Below are 22014 nucleotides of genomic sequence, written 5' to 3'. Positions count from 1 at the left end.
GATCGTCCCGGAATGCCTGAGGATCAGCCCCAACGCAGTGAGTTCAGCAGCAGTTTTCAAACACTGGCAGACTTGTTTCGAGGCCTACCTCAGAACGGCCCCCGGCTGGGTCACAGAAGACCAGAAACTACAGGTCCTGCACTCGAGGGTAAGCCCGGAAATTTTCCCTCTCATCGAAGACGCAGAGGATTTCCAGACGGCGTTCGCAGCACTAAAAAGCATCTATGTTCGCCCAGTGAACCAGATCTACGCACGCTACCAACTCGCAACGAGACGGCAAAGTCCCGGAGAATCGATAGATGATTTCTACGCCGCGCTACTAATTTTGGGACGGGCCTGCAGCTGCCCGCCGGTATACGCGATGGAACACACGGACATGTTGATGCGTGATGCTTTTGTGGCTGGTATGAACTCTTCCCAAATCCGCCAAAGACTTTTAGAAAAAGAGTCGCTAGGACTCTGAGGCACGGGCCCTTGCAGCCTCACTAGATGTGGCCGCGCGAAACGCCCGCGCCTACGGCCCCGACTGCGCGGCAGCCCCTTGGGCTCCGTGGACCCCCGTCGCGACGAACACCCCCCCTCCCCCCACCCCACAGGCTTGCGCGGTTCAGACGCCAAGTCGTCCCGGGGGAGCCCGCTGCTATTTCTGCGGCCAGGCGAAACACCCCCGGCAGCGCTGCCCGGCCCGCGCAGCGATTTGTAAGAGCTGCGGGAAAAAGGGCCATTTCGCGGCTGTGTGCCGGTCCCGGGAGGTCGCCGCTGTCCCCGGCGAACAAGGATTCCTGCGCGCTTCTAACGCTCCCCAACCCCCCAAGCGCCCCATGTACGACCCGCAGGCGCAACCAGTTTGGGTCCCGGCCACCGCTGTCCAGCACCCCATGTACGACCCGCAGGCGCAACCAGTTTGGGTCCCGGCCACCGCTGTCCCCGGAGAACAAGGCGATCTGCGCGTTTCTGACGCTCCCCAACCCCCCCAGCGCCCCATGTGCGGCCCGCAGGCGCCGCCATTTTGGGTCCCGGCCACCACGAGGGGAGGAGGAGCGCCGCCATCTTGGGACCCCCCAGAACTGTGCGACGCATGGGGACGACCATTTTGTCCACCCCGCCGCCATCTTGTGACCCCCCAGCCATGTGCGATGCATGGGGGCGGCCATTTTGTTCACCCCCGCCGCCATCTTGGACGGCAACAACGGACCCCAGTGTCGACGGCTCCACGGGGTTCGAGGAAGACGCTCAAGCACTACGATCACGTCTGGCCTCAATGACGCTGGACCAAGCACGGCCCCGGACGCTCCAGACGACGACAACAACGGTGCTGATAAACGGGCATGAGACACCATGCCTGGTCGACTCCGGGAGCACAGAAAGCTTCATCCACCCCGACACGGTAAGACGCTGTTTTTTGACCATCCGTCCCAGTGCGCAAAAGATTTCCCTAGCTGCAGGATCCCACTCCGTACAGATTAAAGGCTTCTGCATAGTGACCCTAACGGTGCAAGGGAGGGAGTTTAAAAACTACAGGCTCTACGTCCTTCCCCAACTATGCGCGCCCACATTACTGGGATTAGATTTCCAGTGCAACCTGCAGAGCATAACGTTTCAATTCGGCGGCCCAATACCCCCACTCATTATCTGCGGCCTCGCAACCCTCAAGGTTGAGCCCCCATCCTTGTTTGCAAACCTCACCCCGGATTGCAAACCCGTCGCCACTAGGAGCAGACGGTACAGCGCCCAGGACAGGACATTCATTCGGTCTGAAGTCCAGCGGCTACTGAAGGAAGGCATAATCCAGGCCAGCAACAGTCCCTGGAGAGCACAGGTGGTAGTAGTAAAGACAGGGGAGAAGCAAAGGATGGTCATAGACTATAGCCAGACCATCAGGTACACACAACTAGATGCGTACCCTCTCCCCCGCATATCCGACATGGTCAATCGGATTGCCCAATATAAGGTCTTCTCCACCGTGGACCTCAAGTCCGCCTACCGTCAGCTCCCCATCCGCCCAAGTGACCGCAAGTACACAGCCTTCGAGGCAGACGGGCGACTATACCACTTCCTAAGGGTCCCATTTGGCGTCACAAACGGGGTCTCGGTCTTCCAACGAGAGATGGACCGAATGGTTGATCAACACGGGTTGCAGGCCACGTTCCCGTACCTTGACAACGTAACCATCAGCGGCCACGATCAGCAGGACCACGACGCCAACCTCCAAAAATTCCTCCAGACCGCTAAAGCCTTGAACCTCACATACAACGAGGACAAGTGCGTGTTTAGCACAAACCGGCTAGCCATCTTGGGATATGTAGTGCGCAATGGGATAATAGGCCCCGACCCCGAACGCATGCGTCCCCTCATGGAATTTCCCCTCCCGGACTGCTCAAAAGCCCTAAAACGCTGCCTGGGGTTCTTTTCATATTACGCCCAGTGGGTCCCCCAGTACACAGACAAGGCCCGCCCCCTAATACAGACCACGACCTTCCCTCTGTCGACAGAGGCTTGCCAGGCCTTCAGCCGCATCAAAGCGGATATCGCAAAGGCCACGATGCGCGCCATCGACGAGTCCCTCCCCTTCCAGGTCGAGAGCGACGCCTCCGATGTAGCTCTAGCGGCCACCCTTAACCAAGCGGACAGGCCCGTGGCCTTTTTCTCCCGAACCCTCCACGCTTCAGAAATCCGCCACTCCTCAGTGGAAAAGGAAGCCCAAGCCATAGTGGAAGCTGTGCGACATTGGAGGCACTACCTGGCCGGCAGGAGATTCACTCTCCTCACGGACCAACGGTCGGTAGCCTTCATGTTCGATAATGCACAGCGGGGCAAAATTAAGAACGACAAAATCTTAAGGTGGAGGATCGAGCTCTCCACCTTCAACTATGAGATCATGTACCGTCCCGGAAAGCTGAACGAGCCGTCCGATGCCCTATCCCGCGGCACATGTGCCAACGCACAAATTAACCGCCTCCAAATCCTCCACGAGGACCTCTGCCACCCGGGGGTCACTCGGTTCTACCACTTTATAAAGTCCCGCAACCTCCCCTACTCTGTGGAGGAGGTCCGTACAGTCACAAGGAACTGCCACATCTGCGCAGAGTGCAAACCGCACTTTTTCAGGCCGGATGGTGCGCACCTGATCAAGGCTTCCCGTCCCTTTGAACGCCTTAGTCTGGATTTCAAAGGGCCCCTCCGCCCCACCGACCGCAACATATACTTCCTGAACATGGTGGACGAGTACTCCCGTTTCCCCTTCGCCATCCCCTGCCCTGACATGACAGCGGCCACAGTCATTAAAGCCCTTAACACCATATTCACACTGTTCGGTTGCCCCGCATACGTCCACAGCGACAGGGGGTCCTCCTTTATGAGTGATGAGCTGCGCCAGTTCCTGCTCAGCAACGGTATAGCCTCGAGCAGGACGACCAGCTACAACCCCCGGGGGAACGGGCAAGTAGAGAGGGAGAACGGCATGGTCTGGAAGAACGTCCTACTGGCCCTACGGTCCAGGGACCTCCCAGTTTCACGGTGGCAGGAGGTCCTCCCAGATGCTCTCCACTCCATCCGGTCGCTACTGTGTACTAGCACTAACCAAACGCCTCATGAGCGCCTCCTCGTCTTCCCCAGGAAGTTCTCCTCTGGAACGTCGCTGCCGACCTGGCTGGCGGTCCCAGGACCCATCTTGCTCCGAAAACATGTGTGGGCGCACAAGTCGGACCCGTTGGTCGAGAGGGTTCGCCTCCTCCACGCGAACCCGCAGTACGCTTACGTGGAGTACCCCGACGGCCGACAGGACACGGTCTCCCTGCGAGATCTGGCGCCCGCCGGCAACACGCACACCCCCCCCGACACCAATCACCCCCTCCCTGCCACCGGCGCACCCCGCTAGCACCCCCTTCCCGGGAGGATCGGTCCTCCTCCCAGGTCCGACCAGAAGTGAAGCTGAAGCAGAAACCGTAAGGCTCCCGGAGACGACAACACGGGAACAAGCACCACCACCGGGGCCGAGGCGATCGACGAGGACGACCAGACCGTCCGACCGACTCGTGGCATCGATGTAACACTACAATGTTGTGGACTTTAACGAGAACTCTTTCCTTTTCCCCCTTTTACTGTAAATAGTTCAAAACAAAAAAGAACCTCTGTACATACTGTGATGACATGCAAAAGTTTTCCTCCCAGGACCAGCCTTGTAAACCCTTACCACCATACGAAGCACCACCCCGCCGGGTTCATTTTTAACAAGGGGTGAATGAGGTAGTATGCATTAGGGGTCATGTGGGACTGTGAAGCCGTGTTGTCATTGGCTGACAGATCCCGGGTCCTGGTTGGCTGTTGACCTCTAGCTCCGCCCTGAAGGCGGAGTATAAGAACCAGGAGTTCTCCCCCGCAGGCCAGTCTGCTACTGAACTGCGGGGAACAAGTCACGCTTAATAAAGCCTCATCGACTTCATCTCTATTCGTCTCTCGTGAGTCTTTGTGCGCTACACGTAGCATTGCCCATTCTCTCGCTATCTAAATCCCCAGGTATCTAAACCTCGCCGACCCAACTCATTCACCGGGAACACTTCACTTTTCCCTACATTTAACTTATATCGCGAGAATGCCCCAAACTTCCACAACGGGCCCATGATCCTCTCCATGCTCTCCAGCGGGTATGAAACATACAATGGTAGGTCGTCCGCGTATAGCGACACCCAATGCTCCCTTCGTCCCCTCGTAATCCCTCGCCACTCTGCCGACCCCGAAGAATCATTGCCAATGGCTCTACAACCAGCGCAAACATCAGTGCAGCTCAATGTTCCGTGAACGCATGTCATTGCTCCGCATACTCGCGACTGGTGCCACGTATAATAGGTGGACCCATGCCACAAACTTTGGCCCAAACCTGAACCTTCCCAGGACCTCAAACAGGTACCGCCCTGTCCATGTGGAGTTTGCACATTCTCCCCGTGTCTGCGTCGGTTTCACCCCCACAACCCAAAGATGCGCAGGTTAGGTGGATTGGATACGTTAAATTGCCCCTTAATGAGAAAAAAAATAATTGGGTGCTCTAAATTTATTTTAAAAAAGGAAAATAAAACAGGAACCGCCACTCCACCCGGTCGAATTACTTCTCCGTGTCCATGGACACCACACTCTCCGGCACCTGGGCTCTCAGCAGGGTGATGATCACATTTAACAGCCTCCTTATATTGCTAGAAAGCTGCCTGCCCTTTACGAAGCCTGTTTAGTCCTCCGCAACCACTCCCGGAGCACAACCTTCCTTCCTTCTCGCCATCAACTTAGCCAGCACTTTCACATCTCTATTTGACAGCGATATGGGCCAATACTATTCAAATTCCAACTGGTCCTTCCCCTTTCTGGTCTTAATGCGATTGTTCCGGCAGCTCCCCCTTCTCCAACGTCTCTTGGAGGGCCGAAGGGCCTGTTTCTGCGCTGCCTCATTAAACGCCCCCAAGAGATGTGGCGCCAGGTCCGCCGCAAACTCCTTATAGAATTGCGCCGGGTAATCTTCGGGCCCCAGGGCCTTCTCCGACTTCACTGGTGGTACGTAGCACAGTGGTTAGCACAGTTGCTTCACAGCTCCAGGGTTCCAGGAAGTGAACTGGGGGAGAAGTGTCCCAGGTTCGATTCCCGGTTTGGGTCACTGTCTTTGCAGAGTCTGCACGTTCTCCCCGTGTCTGCGTGGGTTTCCTTTGGTGCTCCAGTTTCCCCCATAGTCCAAAGATGTGCATATTTGGTGGATTGGCCATGCTGAATTGCCCTTAGTGTCCAAAGAAAATGGTTAGGAGGGGTTTCAGGGTTACGGGCATAGGGTTGACCTGTGGGCTTGAGTAGGGTGCTCTTTCCAAGGGCCAGTGCAGACTCAATGGGCCGTATGGCCTCCTTCAGCACTGTAAACTCTCTGATACCCCAGGGGGTCCTCTAGCGTTCGCTTCTTCTCTTCCTCCAACTGTGGAAACTCCAGTTCATCTAAGAACCATCCCATGTCCCTCTCTTCACCGCCCCCCCACCCCCCTCCCCGGGTCTGCTCTGCACAGATCCTTATAGTAATCCCTAAACAACTCGTTTGTCTTCCCCAGCTCCGGCACCACATTCCCTGCCCCAGTCCCTATCTTCAATACTTCCCTGGACGCAGCCTTCCTCCGTAGCTTATGATTAATTATTGTTATTATCTTCCCTGGCTCCGGCACTACATCCCCTGCCCCAGTCCATATCTTCAATATTTCCCTGCCTCCGTAGCTGATGCGCTAACATTCGACTCGCCTTCTCCCCGTACTTATATTGCACGCCCTTTACCCTACGCAGCTGTCCTACCGCCCTCCCCATCATCAGCCTATCAACTTGCCCCTGAACTTTTTTCCTCCTCACCAATCCCTTGTGGTGACCGCCCTCGAATACTCCCTATCTACCACCACTATCTCATTCATTAGCCGTTCATATTCCTCCCTCCTTTCCCTCTCCGCATGGGACTTGAACGAGATAATCTCCCCTCGGACCCAACGCTTTTAGCGCTTCCAAAATGTGGCCGCTGACACCTCCCCATTTTGGTTCAATTCTACATAATCTTTAATCACAGCCCGCACTTTATCACAAAACTCTCTATCTGCCAACAACCCCAAATCAAGCCTCCACCCCGGCCTCTGCTCCCGTCCCGATCCAAGCCGAATCTTCAACCAGTGGGGCACATGGTCAGAGATTACTATCCTCATGTACTCTGCTCCCTCCACCCCACCTGAACCTTCCGGCTCACCACAAAAATGTTGATTCTTGAATACACCCTATTCACAAGTGAGAAAAAGGAATTACTCCCTTCCCCCTGGGTTCTTGAAGCACCACGGGTCCATCATACCCATCTTTTCCATAAACCCGCCCAGCTCCTTTGCCATTCGTATTCTATTCATTGACCTGGGGCTCAAACTATCTCCCCTCGGCTCCAGGACACAATTAAAATCTCCTCCCAAAATCAACTGGTGCGTGGTGTAGCCACCTGGGTTGGCCACTTCCCGACTTAAAATGGAGAACCGCAAAGACTGAAGGGAAATTCAGCCAACACAGGCAAAATTGAGCAAGTGCAGAAATCATGTGTATTGAAACTTGCAAAAACCAGACAGCAGCCATCTGCAAAGTAATGAGCGATTCCAAAGCACAATTGCAACTCTTAAGGTGAATAAAGCCAAGCCAGACTCCTCGGCGCCAGCAGGAGCCAAGACAAAGGAAGGCCAACTGACATTTAGGGACCGCCCAGTGATCAGGGAACAACTCCAGTATTGGAGAAATTGATCCAAATGATCGGAACGCAGTCCAAACATTTGGAACCAGGTATGGGGTTCGCCCCGAAGGGCGGGAAGCCCTGGGGATTATAAAGTAAAGGCCCCAAGTTCAAATCGGTCTTCTTGGCAGGGTCACTCAGCAACTTGAATCAACCCGTGAGAGTGATCTGTCTAAGCTGCCACATCAACCAAGTAAGTCTCCAGTCAACGCTCGCTACGAGATAGGCGCTCCTAGCTACCAGTCCATATCAGCTTTTGAACCCTGCAGACTCAGGACCTGAACGAAAGGCCATTTGTTCCCCTGACCTGGTGGGCCAATTCCGAAGCTAAGTATAGGCCTTTTAGTGATAGGAATAGTCTAGAAAGTAGAGTTTATGCATGAGTAGTGATTTACTGTGTATAATAAATGTGTTTTGATTTGAATCTTACTAATTGGTGTGTTGAGTTGTTGATCATTACTTGAACTTGAACCTCGTGGCGGTATCATAGAGATACCTGGCGACACTAGAGCAAAGGTTAAACAAACAGAGCAAATTGCGAGTTAAGAGCCAACCAAAAGTTAGCAACAGTGGCCAAGTCCGGGATTGCTGCCAGCAACCCCCTCGTAAAACTGCATCATCCCAATTCGGTGCATACATATTCATTAATACCACCGGCGTTTCTTCTATTATCCCACCCACCATCACATATCTCCCACCAGGGTCCCTCACTTTCTTCACACTCACAAACCCCATTGCTTACTCATCAGAATTGCCACCCCCGTGACTTTGAATCAAACCCTGAGTGGAAAACCTGACCCAGCCATCTCTTCCTCAGCCTGGTCATTCACGCAGAGGTGCCTCTCCTGCAGAAAGTCCACCTCCACTTTTAAACTCTTTCAGTGCGCAAAGAACAGAGATCTTTTCACCGGTCCATTGAGTCCTCACACGTTCCATGTTATCAACCAAACTGGGGGCGTACGCCTCCATTCCCCTCTACTGTCCACCATCCTCCCCTTTCAGCTCTACCCCCGTTAATTTCACCTGTAACTGGCCCATCCAAGATGGCCCCTTTCTCCACCCCGACCATGTTTCTTCTCCAACCTTGCCTCGTAGCATCACACTCCCTCTCCCCTTCGCTCTCCCTCCTCCCCCCCCCACTTCGGCCATCTGTCGGCCTTCTCCCCCACTTCACTTCCGTTCACCAGCATTACCTGCCAGCATGGCAACTCCTGCCCAAAGGTTCCTCATGCTGAGGACCCCCCACCTTCACCTCTCTGTTCTGTGAAGTAGGCACCCCACTGACATCCCCCTCCCCACCCAACAAAGACTCATCTCCAACAACCAATCACCTCCCCCAAAGACAAACAAAAAGAAAAAACACAGCCCCAGGCAGCAGGGGGGTGGGTGGGGGACAGCCATCCCCTTACAAACTTTTCAACCCCTACCCTTTGTCGACCTGACAGTGAAAAGAAGAAAAAACCTTCCACATCAGAGTAAAAGGTAAAACACCACCTCCCTCCAACACCCACTCTACCCTGTGTTTTCAATTACTTCAAAATGCCAGCACTTCCATCTTCAGTTCAGTTCTCTCCCAGTTTGTGTTCCTTGATAAAGTCTCTGGCTGCTTCTGGGGTCTCAAAATTGTATTCCCGGCCGTCAAAGGTCACCCATAATTTTGCCAGGGAGGACACTCCAAACCTGATCCGCTGTCAACACAGCACCGCGTGGCTCTGTTTTTTAATATAAATTTAGAGTACCCAATTCATTGTTTCCAATTAAGGGGCAATTTAGCATGGTAATCCACCTACCCTGCACATCTTTGGGTTGTGGGGACAAAATCCACGCAAACACGGGGAGAATGTGCAAACTCAGAGCCAGAGCCAGGATCGAACCTGGGACCTCGGCACTGAGAAACTGCAGTGCTACCACTGCGCCACCATGCTGCCCACCGTGGCTCTGTTGAACCACACACACTATTTTGCCAGCACAGCTCCAAAGGCCTGGTATATTCGGACCTTGTTCCCCTCCCATTCGCAGTTGCACTTCTCTCTGGCCCACTGCAGAATCTTCTCCTTCTCCACGAACCTGCGGAGTCTCACGATCACCACCCGTGGCTGCTCACCTGCTCTAGACTTCTGCCTCAGAGACCTTAGCATTCTGACAACTTCAGGGGACTTATCCAGCAACCCCTCCACTACCAGCCCCGCCAGCATCCTTGAAATGTACCTCGTGGCATTCGCACCTTCCACTCCTTCAGGCAGGCCCAATACCCGCAGATTCTGCCTTATCGACCTATTTCCCTGCCCCTCCACCTTTGCTCTCAACGTCTTGCAAAGGTTTCATAAGAACCCCTCCTCCACCTTCAATGCCACCACCCGATCACTCTGGTCCGACATCACCCTCTCAATCTCTCGGATCTGCGACTCCTGTGTCTCCAAGCATTTCTCCACCCTCTCCATCGAGCCCTTCAGGGGTGCCACAGCCCCTTTGATGGCCTTCGAGCGATCCTCCTGCATCGCCTTCCTCTGCTGGCGGAACTCTTCCTCGATGAAAGCCACCAACTGTTCCACCAATGACTTTGCTACTTGCACTGACCCTTCTCCCTCCGCCATCCTTCCACTGGCTTCTGCACCACAGGTCCCTTCCAACTCCTTGGCCAGGTCCTTCACCTTCTTCTGCCAGGTTTGATAACCAGCAGACATTCCACATAGATCTCCAGGGGCACTCGGACTGGAAGACCACCATGAACCTTGGAGGCAAACCCAGGTATTGTTCAGATGAGTCCTGCACGGCACAGTGTTCCAAACATGTTTCAAGCTGGCGTATCGGCATATTTTCCTGCCGGCACACAGAGATTCTATCATGTCGGGGGAGTTGGGGGGGGGAGAGGTCAGGTCTTTATCTGTATCCCATTAATGGATGGAAATGAGGTTCACGCCGGCCTCTGGCAGGTTTTCTGACCCATCATTAGTAGCACCAGCAGAAGATCTGACTGTAAATTCACAACGGCGTGAAACACATTTCTAGGCCTCCTGCCATATTCTCTCCCTACGGGCACCATCAAACCCGTCAGCAGGGGGCTTGGGAGAATTCTGCCCAATGTCTCGGATCAAGATTACCTTTCATCAGAACCGAGCTGCTGAACATTTCCAGCATTTTTTGTTTTTATTGCAGATTTCCAGCACCTGGAGTATTTTGCTGGTCAGAGTTGAAGATGTTTCATACCGCAGTGCCTGTGTATCAGTGTTTGCCACAATCTCCACACGGTGTGGATCAGAAACACCACAGACACTCTGCAGAGCTGCAGCTGAAGGATGATAACTGGCAGCGGGGCCATTGCATTGGCAGGTGGGAATGGAGAAAAATATTTTAAAACACAAGCAAAGTTCCTGTCCTCATTGCGATTCTTTATCTGAGGCTGGAAAGTGAATAAGTGGATGTCACTTTTAGCTGCCATGTCCTACATGCAACGCACAGAAATAGGTCAATTGGCCCAATGTTCTATGCTGGTGTTTTTGCTTCACACAAGCTGTATCTGACTCACCTTTATCTCATTCTATCAGCATAACCATTTGTGATAAAATCATTTGTCACTGCTCAAATATACAGAATACTCACATGCACAAGGTGTTGGGAGACATATAGGATTCTCAGGGATTTGACAGACTAAATGCTGAGAGGTTGTTCCTCCTTGTGGGAGAGGCTTGGACCAGGGGGAATAATCACAGAGTAAGAGGTCACCCATTTAAAACAGAAATGAGGAGGAATTTCATCCTGCAGAGGTTAGTGAATCTGTGGCATTCTTTACCGCAGAGTGTGGTAGAGGCTGGGTCGTTAAGTATGTTCAATGTTGAGATAGATTTTTAATCAGGAAGGAAATCAAGGGTTATGACATAAGGCGGGAAAGTGGAGTTGAGGACTATCATTTCAGATTAGTTATGATCTCATTGAATGGTGGAGCAGACTCGATGGGCCGAATGGACTGATTCTGCACCTACATCTTATGGGGAGCTACTGGTTTCCATACGTGTATTCTCCTGCTGCTATTAGCACCTCCAGGAAAGAGAAAGAGGTTACGTGGCAAAATAGGTCATGTTGAAGAAACGGGTACATGGGAACAAAAGTGAGCACAATGACAAAGTCAGTGAAACAACTGGAAAATGCTACAGCTGCATAAAATATTAACCTTTAGAAAAGTTTTTGTTTTAGAGTACCCAATTATTTATTTTGTCAATTAAGGGACAATTTAGCAAAGCCAATTCACCTACAAGGCACATCTTTTGTGTTGTGTGGGTGAGATACGGGGAGAATGTCCGTGTGGCGTTTGCACAATGACCCCGGGGCCAAGATCAAACCCGGGTCCTCGGTGCCGTGAGGCAGCAGTGCTGACCACTGCGCCACCATGCCACCCCAACCTTTAGAAAAGTAATATGTATTTCATATATGTGATAATCTGAGTACAAGGGGTGAGAGATTGGGCTCTATAGCGCATATTCTTTGAGTGTTAAAAGTACCCTTAGAGCACCAAAAATGGTGTTTACAGCTCACGTCAACATGTGTGGGACGAATCATGTCAGACACCATGGGCGCGATTCTCCACTCCCACGATGGTTGGGAGAATCGCCTGGGCCGCCAAAATTTCCGGGGACGCCGGTCCGACACCCTCCCGCGATTCTCCCAAGCGGCGGGAACGGCCCGGTCGAGTTTCGCGGGCCGCAGGCCGGAGAATCGCCGGAGACACCCAAAATGGCAATTCTCCGGCATCCCCGCTATTCTGAGGCCCGGATGGGCCGAGCGGCCAGGCCAAAACGGCGGGTTCCCCCCGGCGCCGTCCACACCTGGTCGCTGCAGTCGTGGGCGGTGCGTGAACGCCTGTGGGGGGGCGAGGGGGGATCCTGCACCGGGCTTCACCTGGAATGTGGGGTGGCCCGCGATCGGTGCCCACCGACCGTCGGGCCGTCCTCTCTGAAGGAGGACCTCCTTCCTTCCGCGGCCCCACAAGATCCGTCCCCCATCTTCTTGCGGGGCGGACTTAGAGAGGACGGCAACCACGCATGTGCGGATCACGTCCGTTATGCGCCGCCGGCCGCGTCATCTATGCGCCGCCACTTTTACGCGGGCGACAAGGCCTGGCGCGTGTAGATGACGCGGCCCCGATACTGGCCCATTGTCAGGGCCTGAATCGGTCGGCACCGGGGCCGTTCCGCGCCGTCGTGAACCTCGACGGCGTTCACGACGGCGCGGCCACTTCGGCGTGGGAGTGGAGAATCCTGCCCCATGTTTGTACATATGTTACTTTATATTAGTTTATATGGATTTCAGCAAAGCCTTTGACAAGGTCCCACATAGGAGACTAATAAAGAAGGTAAATGCACATGGGATACAGGGTCATTTGATAAGGGCGGATTCAAAATTGGCTTAGTTGTAGGAGACAGAAGGTTGCTTTAGTGTCTGGAAGCCAGTGTACAGTGGCGTACCACAGGGATCTGTGCTGGATCCACTATTATTTGTCATTATATAAATGAAATAGACGACTGTGTGCGGGGTAGGATCAGTAAGTTTGAGGATGACACAAAGTTGAGCCGGGTGGTTACCAGTGAGGTTGAATATCTTGGGTTACTGAAAGATATAGACGGGATGGTCAAATGGGCAGATAAGTAACCTTGGGCAACTATCTGTGTGGAATTTGCACGTTCTCCCTGTGTCTGTGTGGGTTTACTCCGGGTGCTCCTGTTTCCTCCCACTGTCCAAAATGTGCGGGTTTGGTGGATTGGTCATGCTAAATTGCCACTTTGGTAGGGATTGCAGGAATAGTACGGGGGACTGGGCCTAGATGGGGTGTTCTTTCGAAGGGTCAGTGCAGTCTCAATGGGCCGAATGGCCTCCTTCTGCACTGTAGGGATTCTATGGAAAAAAAGTGTGCGAGGCTGAGGTGAAGTATATGAATATTCACTGTGAAGCCTCATTGATAAAGATTATTGGTAAATGAGTGAAGGGCTGATTTGGGCAGTGACTCCAGGTTAGTGATGCACTTGTTGAATGTGGCATTTCATGATACATTCACAGACCCTGAGCACTCAAGTGAGGTCATTGAACTTCTCTAGGTACTGCATCCAGGTTATCAGGGCTTGACAATCAGCATTGGCCTCCATATCTACATACGCTTATCGGCTTTGGGGTGGGCATTTGGAGGGCTTCCTTCTCCCCTGTGGATACAGGAGGACATTTCTCCTCATTTCCACAAAGGCCTCCAGTGCATAATCTGAAAATCTTGGAACACTATCTTTCCCATGTTGTACCATTCCTCACTCTTTTTCAGGTCAGATTCTCTTCAAACACAACTGCCAGCACCTGTTGCAGACACAATGCACCTTTCCTTAAGTTGCGGCAGGCTAATTTTATGTGATGCAGAATAGCTTTAAGTGGTTCTGATTAAAAAAGCAATTTACTGGTACTTTCTTCAATTTCTACTCCATGGAAACCAAATGCTGATTGGGTGATCGTTGACAGATCCCTCCATTGACAGATCTTGAAGGTGGTAGGATGTGTTGAAAGAATAGTGACCAAAACATATGGAATCTTGGGCTTCATAAAGAGGTATTGAGAACAAAAGCAGAGACGTTATGCTGAACCTTAATAAAGCTCTGGTCAGGTCTTAACCAGATTACTGCATCCAGTTCTGGTCACCACACTTTAAGAAAGATGTGAAGGGTCTTCAGAGGATGCAAGGGAGATCTCCCAGAATGGTTGCAGGGATGAGGGATTTTAGCCACGAGGTTAAGTTGGAGATGCTAGATTTGTTGTCCTTTGAGTTAAGTAAAGTGAGGGGAGGATTGATAGAGGTGTACAAGATAGTGTCTGGTTTGGATAAAGTGGACAAAGCTTGTTAGCAGTGGTATAAGGACATAGATTTAAGGCTTTGGGCAAGAGATACAGGTGGGATGTGAAGCAGAACATTTTTATGCAATAAGTGTTAATGACCTGGAACTCGCTGCGTGTGAAGGTGTTGGAAGTCGATACGGGGGATAAAACGTGCAGGGCTACGGATATAGAATGGGGAATGGGCCTGACTAGATTACTCCACAGAGCGCTGGCATGGTCCCGATGGGCTGAATTGGCTCTTTCTGTGTCATGATGACTCAATGACTTGTCCAAGCATTCAGCAGCCACCTGGGCTGTTTAGCACAGGGCTAAATCGCTGGCTTAGAAAGCAGACCAAGGTAGGCCAGCAGCACGGTTCGATTCCTGTAACAGCCTTCCCGAACAGGCGCCGGAATGTGGCGACTAGGGGCTTTTCACAATAACTTCATTTGAAGCCTACTTGTGACAATAAGCGATTTTCATTTTCATTTTCATTTCAATGATGGTTGAGCGAGGGACACTGCCCCCTGAGGATCTTCCGCAATAATCTCCTGGGGCTCCCACAACCATATACATCTTTTTTGTCAAGTGTTACAAGCCAAGTATAGACTGATAACTTTGAAAAAGATATCTGAATTCCCAGTGACCAACTTAAAGCAATAGCATGCCAAAATTTCAAGTGTGGAGACTTTTACTATAATGGACAAATTGTTAAATCTCTGTGGGTTCTGTGTCCTTAAATCTCTGTGGGTTCCTTCTCTTTGACCATTCTGTCGGGTAGACAACAGAGAAAAAAACGTCTCCCTCTGTCTCTGTCCCAACAAGTCTGCAATAACAAGAACATTTACCGCTGCCTTTGCTTTCAGGTGTTAAGCCTAATATGTGCACTTCCCAGGGAACCAGGGCAGCCCCTGATATCCATGATAAGCAAGCCACACAGGCTTGTTGTCGAGCAGAACTCATTGCAAATCACAAGACTCTATTCACTACTCCATACTATTTTAAATTAAAGAGACAGTCCAAAACATAATCATCTAATAAAACCTCACAATCATAACATAAGTTTGATTCCAGCTACTGGAAGATTTTTCTTTTAACTCCCATTTACTCAATTTTGCTGGGGCTCTTTTTGTGTTCTACGTGGGCAAATGCTGCCTTCATTTCTCATATCCTGACTGACATACAGCTCATGTCCACTCCCGGATCAAGGCTGTGACAAGGACTGAAGTCAAATGATCCTGGTAAAACCGGAACTGAACACTTTGACTCTATATTGGGATTGTGCCATCAACAGTGGAAGGTGTCACATTAATTTGCATTTCTTTGTATACTCAGCCAGTTGGAAAATAAACAAAACATAAAAGTGAGGAACACAAAAAAATGCAAACCATGATTCTCAGGACTCCAAACAAAGCAGGACTGCTGTGCTGTAGAAGTTGGGAACTATTACCCTGTGTCCTACTTGTTATACAAGGATATAAATTGTGGCTGGCATTTATACAATGAGCTGATGATCAACTTCATGCATTTGGTCAAATTTTTATATATAGAACTGGATTTTACCAGTCCTCTCGAGAAGGGTTGGAAGGCAGGAGGCCTCATGAAACTGCAGCAAAAGGTGTTGGGAAGGCATCCAACTCCTTCCTGCTACATGGGCTATGACCAATAGTGGAACTTCAATGGGGCGCCCCTCCCCTCTGTCCCACCATCCAGATACAGGCATCCATCTAATACAATTAAGTGGCCCTTCCCAGTCCTGCCAGCATTTTATTGACATCAGCAGGGATGGCCTCCATGTGGAGAGCCCACTAGGTAAACTATGGCAGCCTCCAATCTGGTCACCAGGGGTGGGGTGAGGTAACACCTCCTTTAGGACTGCTCCATGCCTCACAGAGTAGCCCCAGGGCAGCAATGGCCAACCCGTACCTTTGACACTGCTCCTGGAGGGCAGCACAGTGGCGCAGTGGGTTAGCCCTGCTGCCTCACGGCGCCGAGGTCCCAGGTTCGATCCCAGCTCTGGGTCGCTGCCCGTGTGGAGTTTGCACATTCTCCCCGTGTTTGCGTGGGTTTCGCCCCCACAACCCAAAAGATGTGCAGGCTAGGTGGATTGGCCACGCTAAATTGCCCTTTAATGGGAAAAAATTAATTGGGTACTCTAAATTTATTAAATTTTTTAAAAAATTAAAATAAAAAAGACACTGCTCCTGGAGTACAACAACTCCCCCACCCCCCACCCCCCCCCCCCCCCCCACAGATCACCAGCGGCTGTCCCTGGCACAGTAAATAAAGCAACATACCTTTCCTTTGAGGATGCTTCAGCATGGGGGTATCCCCGCTTCTTCTTTCTGCAACCTCAGTAGTAACTGCCTCTATTGGTGACCTTGGGCTGCCAAACCACCAGCCTTCAGATTGGGTTGGCAAGGTTGGGAGGTGGACTACTATTCTGGCAGGCCCACAGACCACCTCTTTACTGGCCGCTGCCAGTACAAATGCCACACAGGTTCTTGTATCCTGCCGCATGAGGTAATTGTGATATTTGTTTAGCCTACCAATGGGACTGCCGGCCCTTTGATAAAATTCTGTCCATAGTGCCGCTAAGTACAGCACCCCCTGATTGAAGACTGCTCCAATTGCTTTTACAAACATCTCCCATCCAAGACATTCCCAATTCATCCATACTGTATGACGGTTGCTTACATATCATCAATGCTGCACAGCTACAGTCTTATGCTTGATGAGTGATTCATTCTTTATGATTAATTCTAAACATTATAGTTAACCCTTACCTTTTCTGAATAAACAAACTCACCAGAAAAATCTTTTTTCATAATCAGTTGAAGTGAGTATTAGGCGAGAAAGTCGACTGCATACCTTGTGTACCCGTCTGTAATTACTGCACAACCCAAAACTATACAATACCCATAGAACAACGATGCTTTAAAGAGTTAATTTTCAACAAAGAGGATATTTAATAATAGTTTGGAAATTTGAACATCATTTTACTTGGAAAATAAAATTTCCTGATGTGTGTGGAAGAGAGGAAACAGAGGTACTCTTAAAAGAACCTCAAAATTGCTGAAAAGGGAGACATGTCGCTGAAGCTTTTCGTCTTGCACTCATCAGGACAAATACAAAAATACCAAATTTCAAACAATCACAACATTCTTGCATTGGCCCTGATGAGTGAGTACGAGACGAAAAGCTTCAGTACCATATATATATATATATATCTCCTTTCAGCCATATTTTAAAAGTAGTGGGCCCTCTTTTCAGAATCTATGCTCCTTCTCTCACATTTCTGAGCTCTTGCTAAAGTTTCCACTTCCTTTAAGCTGAGCTGTAAATTTGTGAAAACAGTCATCATATTTAGTATACTTCAGCTTCTTTTATTTCGCCTTCCCTATATTTCTTCTTTATCCCTCCTTTTTATGACACCAGGAATTCAAGTGAAATCTGCTCCACTGTTATCAGCAACTCTCCAATCCATCACCTATGGCCATTCTACATTTGTAAAGTTGGTAAATGAGTGTTGATAGCATATTCCCCTCCAGGAACCATCTCAAGATGTATCGACAATAATCATTCAATGTTCACAGACATATGTTTCCTTTTGATTATGGATAGTGATCAGGGGCAGGAACTTTGTTTAAGTTTTTTCCAACACTAGGCCAAGGTACTGATGCCAAAATTAGTGCTCTAATCCTGTCCTGATTGCAATCAGTATAATGGGATGTAGGGGTGAAACCAGAGAGCCAGGTTTACATGACACAGTCTCACATAATACAGGGGATTCAATTTCTAAACTGGGGTACAATAGCATAGTGGTTGTATTACTGAGCAAGGGGCAACACGGTGGTGTAGTGGTTAGCACTGCTGCCTCACAGCCCCAAGAACCCGGATCTGTGTGGAGTTTGCACATTCTCCCCCACAACCCAAAGATGTGCAGAGTAGATGGATTGGCAATGCTAAATCGCCCCTTAATTGGAAAAAAAATGAATTGGGTCGTTTACATTTTTTTTTAAATTACTGAGCAAATAATCCAGAGCCCTTGACAGGAGTTCAAACCCCACTACAACAGCTGAGCAATTTATATTTAGTTAATTCAATAAATCTGGAATAAAAAGCTAGCAACAGTAATGGTGGCCATCAATTTATCGGATTGTCATGAAAACCCATCCGGTTCATTAATGTCCTTCAGGGAAAGAAACCTGCCACTCTTACTGATCTGGCCTCTCTCTGACTCCAGACCACAGAAGTATGGTTGACTTTTCACAACCCTATGAAATGGCACAACAAGCCACTCATTTGTATAGGGATGGCCAATAAATACTGGCCTCAACAGCCCACAAATAAAACCCCACTGAACAGCTGTGGAGTTTCTTTTGCAGTGTTGTTCAAGCTTATGGAAATGTCCTGTCCAAATGAGTGTAATGAATTAATCCAGTGTAGCTCTTCATAACTTTCCGACTATCAAAAGGCCATTAATTTGTGAAAACTGCAGCCTTTAATAATTTGCGATTTGCAAACACTGCATAATAACTTAACAAGCCAGGATGCAAATTAAAACATTATTTTTTTCAATAGGGGGTCAATTTTCAATGGTTCGTTCTCCTTCTCCCATGGCACAAGTGCAGCTTTCTTGGTTCCATGGCAAAAAGAGCTGAAAATACAATCCAATAACACATACACACATTTACAATGGAAGATCAAAATCAGAGCCCCAATAATTGTTGCAAAGTATCCCCAAGATCCTTGGACATTAGAGTGAGTGAAAAAATATTGCTATACCTCAATTATGCCAACCTGCTTTTTGCACAATAAAATGGAGAGACAAATAGAAAAAGCAATACAAAGACATTAGACAGATAAAAGAGTGACTTTATTCTTCAACTATTGTGGTAGATCAACTATCTATCTATCAACTGGTAATTATTTTTTTAAAGTCGTAGATCTGTGTGCCACTTTTCCTGGCAACCGTTTCCATTTAAAACTTATGTGAAATTTAGTGCAAATTGGCTATAGATACTTGTCACATTGTAATTCACCCCTCCCACCAGTGTGTTATGGCAGAAACCATCTCACTGTTCAAGGTTAGACTGGAAAAGGTGAGTGAAGGAAAGGGGGATAAAGGGCTGGGAACAGGTCAGGTCAGTGTGATGTGAACTATGTGCTCCCTCAGCTGAAAAACCATTCTATGAACGTATTTTCAAAATGTCATTCCTTTCTCGCAGTTACAAAGCCAATGTGCAGAGTGGACAGGGCACGTCCCTTAATCCATCTCCTTGCTTGCTCCAAAAATCAATTCAAACTGAATCCAATTCATGGTGGCCACAAAAGGGACATACAAGATCCAAGCCGACAAGAACAGGCATTACACCTGATCTCAAATGATCCTACGCTTGCTCTTAGGCAAAAGGCCGAGATCCATTCAATGAACGCCAACATGGAGTAGCTTCTGTGCTGGAACACCAATGTATTTCTGGATGTGGGTGATGTGTCACAATGTCAGGAGGCTGTAGCTACAAGTTTTTACCACTAATCTTCATTAGGAATATAGACACAGGAATTGATAATAAAAATATGTAAAATAAGGCAGGTATGGTTTAAAATGGGGGGTTTGTTTATGCCTGCAAGGCTCTGGTCCAATTATTCCAAATCTAGTCCATCTTTAAGATGTTCGGTCTCCATAAGCAAAGCAGAGGGACATCAATGACTATTAATAGATCCGCCTGGACAAAATAAAGCTTTTTTTCCCCATTTAAGACCAGTCTGAACAACTCAGGAAAACAGGAGCTAAGTTTTGCCCACGCTCCCGTTACGAAGCAATTTCTTACACGGGGAGCACAAAAGTAAACGATTTTCAAACCGTTCCCCTCACAATCACTTACAATCTCGGCGATCATGAGGAGTCCCGGGAAGGTCTTAAGGAAAGCCCTGTCGTAACCCCGCACTGTCGAGCTGAAGGACGCGGTGTAAGTGCTGCTCGTCGTACTGATGGTCCGCGGGCGATCTTCCATCTTTGATCCCTGAACGAGAACTTTTTGGAAACTTTGCCTGTGGGGGAATGGGAAGGAGCGGGATCGCGGGCGGTGAAGTCAGAGCTGCGATGTGTCCATGCTGCTGAGCTGCAGGGGCTGAGTGCCAGGGACAATGCAGCAGAGGCTGAGAGCGAGAGAGAGCAGGCAGCACACTGCACTCCCTCAGGTGACTATGACTAAGACAGGTAACTTTAGCAAAGCTCCCTCTCTGCCCAATAAATGTCAGCCCACATCCTTCTTAAAGCTACAAAATGGAAACATCGCGGATTAACTCTTAAAGGGGCAGTCCACTGAAACTCTGTTCTGGCTTTTTGGACGCTATGTGCATTTCTATAATGTATCCATAACCCCAAAATCTAGCAGTGGCCCTTGAACTGTGTTTTGATTTCTGCATGATTTACATTACCTTAGAACATGGCCTCTCTGTTTCTCAGAGAAAATCCCCATTTTGATGTCGCTAAGGGAAGATTGGAATTGGCACTTGAATTTTATGAAGTCAAACTTTGCAGTTTATGTCATTCCTTGAGAGTTTTTAAAAATCAGTTGTGTGTTTGACACAGACACAACCCCATCCCCAGCATGCATAAGAATAACCAAATTACAGAGAAGTCCGGATGATCCTTTTTTTCCCTGTAAGGACTACACAAACCCCTGGAATTCCCTCCCTAACAGCACTGTGGGTGTACCTACACCACTTGACTGCAGCGATTCAAGAGCCAGCACACCGTCGCATTCTCAATAGCAATCAGGGATGGACACGGAATGCTGGCCTAGCCAGCAACATCCACATCCCTTTAATGAACAAAAAAAAATCTTCTCCTAGGAATGCAGCCTACAAGATTCAATCTGGTAAAAGTTAAGGCTTTAGCTGTTTTAGGAGTACTACAGCAACAATAACTGTTCAATTCCTGTACCAGCTGAGGTTATTCAACCTTGCCCCTCTCCTGAGGTGTGGTGATCCTCAGGTTAAATCATCGCCAGTCAGCTCTCCCCGTCAAAGGGGAAAGCAGCCTATGGTCAGCTGGGATTAAGGTGACTTTAATTTAGTGAACGATAAATTTATGGTTCCTGATGATCCACAGATTCTAGAGACATAAAGCAAACTCTCAAAAAATTCTTCTGATCAGAGGTTGGCTTTCTGGGTGAAATAAACTATTTATGGCAGGTCACTTTTAGTCAAAATAATCAGCTTTAATTCCATTCTATGACTTATCATAGTTAATGTTTAACCACCTATTTGAATACTGAAATCTGACTGAAAGATGTCAAATAACTAATTTTGAGGGACAAGAACTCAGTTGAGGATAGCTGCTGGTTTCCAAGATTCATTGTGTAAGTGCAAGTTGTCATTGTCTTTACCTGGTGTCCATTCATATATATGTAGGCAGGACTTACTGGGCTGTGTTCAGGCACAAGAGATATGGCTGAATTTTTACCTTGCTAGGCTAGTGACCCCTTGAAACTCGAGAAACCCCAGTTGCTTTCGCCATTCACAAATAATTTGACACAGACCCGCAATGAAAACTGACTTTACTGCTGGGTTTGGTTCTGTACCACAGCACATGGTGCATTAATCCACACAGCCACCAGGGAAGAATAATAACTAAATTACACAAGACCCCAGGTTTGATCCTACAATTGGACCTCGTGTAGCCACCTGAGTTGGCCAAGTCCCGATTTAAAATGGCGAACGGCAAAGGCTGAAGGGAAATTCAGCCAACACAGGCAGAAACCAGCAGGTGCAGTTTGCTGTGTATTTAACTCTGCAAAAGCCCAGACAGCATCGAAACCAGTGACCATCAGCATAATAATGTAGCAGCCATCTACATACTAATGAGCAATCCCCGGGAACAATAGCAACATTTGGGA

General features: G+C 49.3%; 1 protein-coding gene across 2 annotated transcripts in view; it reads right to left on the bottom strand.

Annotated features, from left to right (window-relative positions):
• Positions 1 to 22014, bottom strand: part of cmtm8b (CKLF-like MARVEL transmembrane domain containing 8b) — a 144569-nt gene that overhangs the window by 70197 nt on the left and 52358 nt on the right. The window contains exon 1 of one of the 2 annotated variants that reach the window (XM_072508707.1): positions 19996 to 20364. The exons of the other annotated variant lie outside the window; for it this stretch is intronic. Coding sequence (XP_072364808.1) covers positions 19996 to 20124 — 129 coding nt within the window. The 5' untranslated portion in view covers positions 20125 to 20364. Of the gene's footprint in view, positions 1 to 19995; positions 20365 to 22014 lie in introns of those variants that run through there. 2 annotated transcript variants of the gene reach the window in all.

This window comes from Scyliorhinus torazame, chromosome 6, assembly GCF_047496885.1.
Source record: "Scyliorhinus torazame isolate Kashiwa2021f chromosome 6, sScyTor2.1, whole genome shotgun sequence".
NCBI classification, from domain to species: domain Eukaryota; kingdom Metazoa; phylum Chordata; class Chondrichthyes; order Carcharhiniformes; family Scyliorhinidae; genus Scyliorhinus; species Scyliorhinus torazame.
Note: the sequence above shows the minus strand (reverse complement) of the source record. Positions and strands in the feature narration are given on the sequence as shown.